Below are 9,770 nucleotides of genomic sequence, written 5' to 3' on the forward strand. Positions count from 1 at the left end.
CCTTCACGAGAACGCGCGCACGCCAAACGTTACCAAAGTCGATAGTGATGCAAGAGGAACATTTTACACCAAAGCTAGACATTCTGTTTTGAATAAATCACTATTACGGGTACCAAGAACGTGACAACTGTGAGATGATAGGAATTTATTTCGAAATAACGTACTTACATGGCGATGTGTAAAAACTATGTATGACATTTACCCATCATCACTATTGTTTCTGCTGAGAAGATTGATCAGAGCTGGATCCTGAGGCAGACCCTGAACTCGAGTCATTGGCCATCTGACAAACGTAAAGAGCTATTAAAACCAACAGATCAACCTTACCTTCCGGTATGCAATCTCAAATAATTTCAGAGAAGCCTGTTGTAGCTCATTTGTGGCTGCTCGTATGGTATCGGCTGTCTCATTTTCCTTGTTGCTGAGCCGCTGTCGCAACTCCTGGATTTGTGTCCCCAGCTTCTCCCGCTACAATGAAGGCAGTAAAAATGGAAGTCAGTCCAGGTAAATGAACCTCACTTCTCAAGCGACAACGCTGTTGGTACAAAAACTACAATGAAACGAAAAACCAGTTCGATAAGTCCCAAATGACAGAAAGCAAGTGCGTCCAATAAATCTGGCTGGTTGGATGGGAGAATAGTTCGAAAAGCCGCGAGATCGCATGATTTAGATCTGAATGTCATAGTTAAAGTAATGCCAGGTTGGTAATGCGATCCCTAACGTTCCTGAATCACCATTTATATGCCCACCAGCGTCGTTCTAAGTGCCACGGAAGTGTCACGCACCGACTACGCAACAAGAGAAGTCGTATCCTGATCAATCAGCCGGGCAGAGTCGAGATAGATAGGTGCTTCGCGCACCATAAGGGAGATTCTAGCATAACAATGTGGAGTTCCGTGAACACTCTGGAAATACCGTTGTAGCAATCCTCGCTCGTGTCCTTTCGGGTATGACCTGCGATTGGCCTTAATCCACTGGAACCCGAATGCGTACGAACAATCTAGGAAAACCGGAACACAAAGATCTCTCCATCTTTGAGAAAATCTGAGGAAACACATCCGGAACAGCAACCCGACGGCGTATCAGGGCAGAAACTGAAGGCGGTCCATACTCTCAAACCACAACCCGAAACAGTCGGTTGTGAAATATACGCACGGGAACAGGACCAACTAAACTGTTGTTGAAAATATTTAGCCCCGATCTAGATACTGGTTATTATATACTACGATTCTAACACTCTTTGATCAGCTAACTTACGATAGGATATCTGAGAATTAGCTTCCCTACATTTCTAACCACTTTTCTCTCTCATTCTTCGAGCTTTCTGGTTCCGCCATGCCCCTCTGTCCTTACATAGGCTAAGTGGGAGCTATTGTTCAAGCTGACCGGCTGAGGGAGCAAAGCACTTTGCACTGAGCGGTAGAGTTCAGACCCAGTGGTTTCCGCGAACGCCCTCATAAGAATCCTACCTTTGCACCCAATTTTCTCGCTATTATGGCTGCCGTTGTTACTATGTTAAGTAACCCATTTATCAGCCATAAACCGTGTACCATAGCGCAATGGTTCAAGTTGCTACAGTTTCGATCACTAGAAAGTGGGATAGTGTGAGTCATACAGTCAACCATTGCAGGTGTAGTATGTCTGGTTAGTCCGGGAACCGGGCAACTACGCATTGGGAATTTCACTCGGTCGCTTGTTGACCAACTCGTCCAAGGATTTTCCTGCTCAAAATTGCAAAAACAGGGGAAGCTTGAATAGTGGACAAAAAGCGAACCCTCAATACCAAATTTATCGGATAGCCGCTGACGTTCACCTAGGAAACGGACAAGAACTTACACAGAACCAAGTTGGGGTTGATGGTGTTTCCAAATAGCTGTCCTCAAGCTAGACCCAAAATTTCTATCGTCTGGTTGTTCCTTGCTCTCCAATATTAGCTAACTGAAGAATAACCTAGCATGATAGGCACAAGATGTAAAACGCTTGTGGAGATCAAGGAATATTGCTTCTAAGATTCAGCCTGGGTTGTGACCACTGAAACGGTTCAATATGTCTATAAAATACCACGGCGAGTCATCGAAGATTGTGATAGCACGTTAAGAGCAAGATATCTAACAGTGGGAAAGATTCACTTACTTCGTCCGCAGGGAGTTGGTCCTTGTACTCATTTATCTTAGCCTCAGTATCATGAACGACACCTTCAGCCTGGTTTATAGCTTCAACCAAATCACGTCTCTTTTTGTCGGTCTCCGCGTATTGTTCCGCATTTCGCACCATATTCTCTATTTCATCTTTACTCAGACCACCGCTGGAACGAATGACGATCTGTTGTTCCTTTCCAGTACCTTTATCGCGGGCCGAGACATTTACGATTCCATTCGCATCTATGTCGAATGTAACCTCTATCTGCGGAACGCCTCGAGGAGCGGGAGGGATTCCAACCTGCAAAGTAAAAGGTTTAACATGCGAGTTGGGAGATAACTGATAATAATACATGCACGACATGGGATAACACCGACTACTCAGAGGACAGGTTGCGTACCCATACAACAATGTTGACTTGTTGTGCCTCGATAAATTGCCAGTAAATCGCGAGAGACCTGAGACCCGAGAATTCGTGTGGGTTGGCTCTTAGTTTCCCTTTGACAGCTTGTTTTTTGAGATCAAATCCCTGTCCTGTATCATAACTTCATGCCTAAAAAGCAACAAGCAAAGCTACTTGGAAAAGCTAGATGGGATTAAGTTTGCTGAAGTCAAAAAGTACGATCGACTGGATCAGCATACGAGAACATATGCAGGATCAAAAGGTTATCAGTTCCCAAAACATGCGCGCCCACGGATAAATCCATCATTATAACCGGTCCCAAAATGATTTGGATTCATTGTATTTGTTTCCTATCTTTTCACAAATAAGCTAGTATCGCATAATAAACACGCCCTCATCAAAGGATTCTGTTTTTTAACAATCATGTAAAAGAAGTGAAACTGCTTGCGGAAGTGCTTCTTTCGAAACCTATTGCACCAAAACCTGCTCGTTAGCACTCATTAAGCAGGCCATATATCCACAACAATTATTCCAAACATCCGAGTGGAAAATCGGCACAGCATCGGCCGCATTGACAGAACAACATCCATTACTCTTCTAGATCGACATTCCATTCAGTTCTGGTGGGATATTCAGCTAAGCTGAGGTATCCTTATCATACTCGTTATTTTCATTAGCTACAATAACCACCATATTTTCCGAAGTGAAACTTAGTTGTCGTCCTCATTCTCAGCATCCTCATCATCATTATCGTCGTAGTCATCCTCACCCCCGCCAGTATTATTATTATTATTATTGTCGTTATTATTATCAGCTGTAAGAACCGCGTACTCGTTTTTCAGTAGTTTCAGCCACCACAGTTTCGTTCACCGGTGATTTGGGGAGGTGGGGGAGGTAGTTGTGCATTGGAGGCGGGAGCTGATAAATTGGTGCGTAAATAAAGTACTGTCAGCGGACGGTTAAGTGGGGGGATTGGGCAGGAACCTATGCACTGAAGGTAATAGCTTGGATGCATGAGTGCCAATGGGGTCGCAACAATGATGTTGCTGGCCTCGGGGTCCCCATCCAGGAAGACAACGATGGTCAACGAAGCTGGATTACCTGGATATACCTTTCATACTTCGCTGCCGTCATTGCTTGGCTGCCTCTGGCTAGTTTCCACCCTTCACGTGGTTGCCCGAAAAGAACCCTTCGAGGAAGTCGGTCGACTGGCACACGCAGCACGTGGCCAAGCCAGCGCAACCCAGGCAGTGTGATCAGTTCATCTATCGAGGGTGAGTCACTTTCGGATGCCATTCGACGTACTTCAGCATTGCTGATCCGGTGTTCCCACAAGATTCGGGCAATGCTTCGAAGGCATCGATGATCAAACACTGAGTCTTGACATCCTTGGCGCGCAGCGGCCACGTTTTTGATTAGTATAGTAATATGGAGCGCACCGCAGGATTGTAGACTAGACCCTTGATGGATAAGCTGATGTCACGCCTACGTCACAGGTGACGCAAGTTAACTAAAGCTGCTTTGTCCCTCCCAATCCGGATAGAAATATCATTTTTCGCGAGACCACTGGAACTGATACAGCTGCCCAGGTAAACAAATTTGTCTACTACCTCAATCGGTTCATCCGCAGGCATGAAGCTAGGGTTCGAGCTCACGCAGTCTTGCAGTGGCACTTTAAACTTTGCAGGTGTGAAGCCCATGCCGGACCGTGAGGTAGAATTAATTAGATTTGATGTTGTTTGCACTACCACGGGGTCAGACACCATCGCCTGCGCAGTTGTCATTTGTGAGCGGACGCCCCAGGAGCACTTCGATCCCAGATATAAGAGGCTGATTGTGAGTCATCCATGATCGCATTAATGACCAAGTTGAAGAGGAAAGGTGAAAGAGAACAGCCCTGTCTGACACCACTTGTGCTGAACGCAGACGAGCTTTCCGTAGACCTTTACACGGCCGCGGGAGTTGGCCTACAGCGTCTTAATGGGCGTCAGGAATTTATGGGGGATACCTTTGCTCTACAAAATACGCCATAGTGCCTGACGGTCTACGGAGTCAAAGGTAGCTTTCATCAATCATTGTTGGTTGCTGGAAGCGGTGTCGCTGTTCGAGAATCTGCCGGAGGGTGAAGATATGATCGATGCATCCTCTTACAGAACAGAACACAGCTTGGTTTTCACGGACCTGTCTCTCTCTGTGTTCAGTCAACCTTCAAAGGATGGGGCCAGATAGCACCTTCAATGTCACCGTGGCTTTCACACAACGTTCACGTACCCTTTTTGAAGATGGGGATAACTGTAGACGTGCCCCGTTCAGTAGGCACTTTCTCCTCGTTCCATATAGCACCAATAAGCTTTGTCAGATGAGTCATCAGGGATTCTCCGCCTCCTTTGAACAGGGGTGGGTACAGACCGTCCGATCCTGGTGCTTTCTCACGTTTCAGTAAGGATATCTCGTACCTTATTTCTCCATTCGCCCGTAAGCATTATCTCCAAAGGCTGTGTTGTAGGAGACCAGCTGAACTGTTCTGCGAAGTGTCCGATGTTTTTACGAGTGAAGTAATGAGCCATCTTTTTCACTTATCGTTTCGCTGACTGCTGCTTTCTTATGGCCAGTCGATCGTAACAGTTGATATAGGGCACGACTGTTTACCGTGGCAAAAGCCTTCTCTGTCTCCCGAGCTTCCGATGTCCACCAGAGCTCTCGGTCTTTCCTTAGACTCCTCAGTATTTGGTGTTTGAGGGATTTGTGTGCGCGGTCGTACTCGTTGCCGCTAGTATGGCTTTCCTGGCATCAATCACGGGTCACGATCTCAACTACATCCAGTGGTCCTGTGGTCGAATCGGAAAAGTCGGACAGACAGCACTGAACGCCGCTAACATGGGTCTTTTCACCTTTTGCCACGCTTCATCCGCATGGTCACTACCAAGGGTCATCGCCTGTGGATCACTGAACACACGGAGAGATAAATGTGATAGACCTGAATTCGTCCTTGGCGTTCTGAGATGCATACCCACGCTCGAGTCTTGTATGCGTATTTCGGGGACACGGCATGCATCAACTTTTAGGGAGTGTAAGGTTTCAGCAAGTGTTGCATGATTGACATTGAAAGCACCTACAGAGAAAGGATTTCATGGATTTAAAAAGGTAATATTTCGTGTATTGTTAATAAGCAGCGAGGAGCATAAGACCCTTCAGTCAGATAACCGACAGTCAAATGATCAGGGACGTTTGCTTGGGTAGTGGAAAGGGGTTGGGGAGGGACAATGGTAGACACTGAACTGCGCGGGCAAATGATACTTCCTGTTTGCTCAGGCCGAGGAAAGGGGTTTGGTTAAGGCATCCCACCTTGAGCTTTTGACTCACGAGCAACCGCCTCGTGGTACCAGATACTCGAAGAGTGAAATGTGGAACATCTGACATCGTCCTAAACACCTTGAGGTGCAAGAGAGAAGTGGGGTATTGTATCCGTATTTGAGACAATATACATCAACAGCTAAGAAAAGCAAGCTTTCAGAGACAGAGAGTAAAGGCTGCAGCGTGGATCAGATCGCTTGGGGTTAGTAGGCTGTTATTTTTGTTTATTTTTCTGGGCGATGTTCTAGGCAGGGAACAATGACTAGGGGAGTGGACATGGGTTGACCACACTGTCTATTCGACAGTTGGGCAAGGGGTGTGAGGGAAGACCGGGGGGAGAACTGGAAGGGTCAATGATACTCCAAAGGGGATTTGATTGAGGTACCCCGCTTCGAGCTTTTGACTCAAAAGTGGGACCCGGGAGGCAGAAGGACATAGGGTTTTGTTTGGGGACCCTGCTCCTAGCCTCTGGCTTAAGAGTTGGGACCGCGAGGCGGCGGTTGCTAGGGTCTTCTTGAAGGATACTCCCCGGAGCCAATGACTCAATGGTCTGAACCACTCGCCTACAAGGGGCGGCCCGATCAGAGAGCGCAGGGAGCAAGGCAGTACTCAGCAGGTCGTTCAGCAGCGAGGAGCATAAGACCCTTCAGTCAGATAACCGACAGTCAAATGATCAGGGACGTTTGCTTGGGTAGTGGAAAGGGGTTGGGGAGGGACAATGGTAGACACTGAACTGCGCGGGCAAATGATACTTCCTCGCCAAGTAAGGCATTACTGTCATCATCATCATCATCATCATCATCATCATCATCGACAGCATGACATCAGTGTTCAAGATCGATGCTTCACTGCCGTAAGGCATTACTGTTTCACTATTGATGCGGCTGCGCATGATAGGTATCGTTTTAAGAAGCACTAAGCTATATTTTTTCAAGTATTTCGACCGTGGTAAATAATGCACCGGTGTTCACAGTCAACCGTTGTGTGATCGGAGTATGCAGGTTTTAGGACGGACCTTTTTCGGGGGGAGGCAGCATCGCTGCCTCCATAAGTATGGACATGCTGGTCGCCTGGGGGGAAAACCTTACTGCCTTCATACTCCTATCGCAGAGGACGGTACAACTTTACCCTCAGACCGCCTCACGGCATGATTACTCGCGTAGTTCGGGGCCTTGTCAATCTTGGTTTTACTGCTCCCCTTCGGCCTTCCTGAAATGGTTGCACCTTGTGGAATGAAGTTCTAGCCAGCATAGTCTGCGGGAGCATTGCAACACTCAAAAACGACCACCGCGTCAAAATGGCAGTCTTGGGTCGGGAGTATAAGCGCTTGCAATCCAACTGTAGAATTTTCGCAGTGTCCATCCATACACCGGCTCAACTCTCCAGCTACACGACATAATTCTGTTTCATTCAAGCTAAACCCGGTGCAACGCCGAAAATGTGCGGAGCCGTGTCCCAGTTACAACAGACCGACGATGCTGTGGAGAGGATGTAGGATTTTTTTTTAGCTATAAAGGAGCTTCGAAGCACGATGACTGGGAATTCCTAGCAGTTTTAACTGCTAGGTTGCTCAAGTCTAGACGGGTGGAGTCGAGAGGCAGAGCTCGGGTTCGAAACACGGAGCTTCCAATCAGTAAATTCGCGCTCTAACTACTGAGCCATCTCGCCCTCTAGAGTAGTGCTTACCTTTGCCGCGAAAATAGTCCCACACTGTACGCCCGTAATGAGTGAAGCCGGATATGGAACAATTGTCAGTGCAGTGGGTCAAAATTATGAACAGTCGACTAACATTTTGCACCGCAAGGATGGGCGGTACCCGTCTGGAGGTTGACATGGAAAACATTAGTAACAAAACTACCTTAGACTGGAGAATTCAAGAAGACTGTATAAGCAGTTACGAGCAAAATTACCAGGGAAAATTGACCCAAAAGCTTGTTGTCCGAAGCCATTTCTCTTTCACCCTGGTAAACTTTGATTTCGACTTGAGTTTGGCCGTCGGCGGCTGTGGAGAACACTTGCGACTTTTTCGTTGGGATCGTGGTATTCCGATTGATTAGTTTGGTCATAACCCCTCCAAGCGTCTCGATGCCCAGTGACAGCGGAGTAACGTCTAGCAATAATACGTCCGTCACATCACCTGCGAGCACACCACCCTGGAGAACCGTGTTGGGAATAACAACAAATTACCTGAATGGCAGCACCCATAGCGACGGCTTCATCTGGGTTCACACTCTTGCTGGGAGTCTTACCAAAAAGTTTCTCAACAGTTTCTTGCACCTGATTGGAAGAATGTCATGCAATAAGGCAAGCAAACCTTCGGCATACGGGTCATGCCACCAACCAATATTACATCTCCGAGGTCGGAAGCTTTTATGTCGGCATCTTTCAAGGCCTTTTCGCAAGGCCCAATAGTCCTTTTGATCAGCGGATCTACCAAAGACTCGAACTTTGCACGGGTTAGTTTCATATGCATATGCTTGGGCCCAGAACTGTCCATTGTAAGATAGGGCAAGTTAATATCTGTTTGCAGGGAAGAGGAAAGTTCAATCTTAGCCTTTTCTGCAGCCTCTTTGACTCTTTGTACGGCCATCGGGTCTTTCGTGACATCGATACCTTGCTACAAAACTGAAATCATGATTTAAGGCGATACCTCACGCTTGAATTCTGTGACGAGGTACCTCAGCAGTTCGTTGTCAAAGTCTTCCCCTCCGAGGAATGTATCACCGTTCGTTGACTTTACCTCAAAAACTCCCTTCTGGATCTCCAGGACAGATATGTCAAACGTACCGCCACCCAAATCGTAAACGGCTATCCTATAAAGTAAGAGTAAAATTAAAAACCGGACACTTCTAACTAACGTTTTATCCCCAACACGGTCTAATCCGTAGGCGAGGGCCGCAGCAGTTGGCTCATTAATTACCCGAAGCACCTCCATGCCGGCTATCTTGCCAGCATCTTTTGTGGCCTGAAGACGTTACTTAAGAAAAGAAATCTTACCTGACGTTGAGAGTCATTGAAATAGGCGGGAACAGTGATAACCACATTCTTTACCTTCGTCCCCAGATAATTTTCTGGCAATCTATAAATGGTTCTACAAACAAAGCTCACCTGCCGTCTCTTTCATCTTCATGAGAACAAACGCTCCTATTTGGCTAGGAGAGTAGGCCTTTCCATGAGCCTCAACCCATGCATCACCGTTTGATGCTTTGATGATCTTGAAGGAACAGTTCTTCATGTCCTTTTGCACTTCCGGGTCATCAAAACGACGTCCTATGAGGCGCTTAGTCGCGGAGAATGTGTTGGCAGAGTTAGTGACCGCCTGACGCTTCGCAGGAGCCCCAACCAGCCTCTCACCATCCCTGGTGAATGCCACAACTGATGGGGTAGTTCGAGATCCCTCCGAATTCTCAAGTATTTTTGGCTGTTTGCCTTCCATTACGGCCACACAGGAATTGGTCGTACCCAAATCAATCCCAATAACATGCCCCTTGGGGCCCGAGGACATGCACGCCAATGGTTGTCGCAGGCGCGACATCTAGAATGTCCTCGTAATGGTAAAAATTCACTTACGAAGCGCGTTTTCTCGAGAGCCAGCATGACCTTAGACATCACGGGGGGACGGCGAATTACGCGGTGCTTTAGTCAGCTTTGGTACGTTTAAACAATAAGCACGAGTGAGGTCAAAATTGTCACAGACCTCACTGGTTTCTTCCGAGTCAAGGCGAAGTAGAAGTGCGAAATGGATCACTATACTCGGTTGGTAAATTGAGGGTGCGAAAAACCCCAGAAGAATTTCATGGGTTTATGGGTTCTCCGGGTTTCGCAGTTTACATGAGAACTCAGTGAGGCCAAGCCCCTTGGTGACCCAATCGGA

The 9,770-nt window shown here is 47.2% G+C and overlaps 1 protein-coding gene across 1 annotated transcript; it reads right to left on the reverse strand.

Moving 5' to 3' along the window:
* Positions 1-211: 211 nt before the first annotated feature.
* T265_07011 (hypothetical protein) lies at positions 212-9,493 on the reverse strand (the record flags this gene model as incomplete). Its single annotated transcript, XM_009172432.1, has 11 exons — positions 212-283; positions 328-468; positions 2,134-2,439; positions 7,807-8,049; positions 8,084-8,173; positions 8,211-8,513; positions 8,547-8,709; positions 8,755-8,861; positions 8,894-8,967; positions 9,005-9,431; positions 9,467-9,493. 11 exons carry the CDS (start codon positions 9,491-9,493, stop codon positions 212-214), a joined length of 1,953 nt encoding a protein of 650 aa, XP_009170696.1.
* Between the last annotated feature and the right edge of the window lie 277 nt (positions 9,494-9,770).

The sequence above is a fragment of the Opisthorchis viverrini genome (assembly GCF_000715545.1).
Source record: "Opisthorchis viverrini unplaced genomic scaffold opera_v5_155, whole genome shotgun sequence".
NCBI classification, from domain to species: domain Eukaryota; kingdom Metazoa; phylum Platyhelminthes; class Trematoda; order Opisthorchiida; family Opisthorchiidae; genus Opisthorchis; species Opisthorchis viverrini.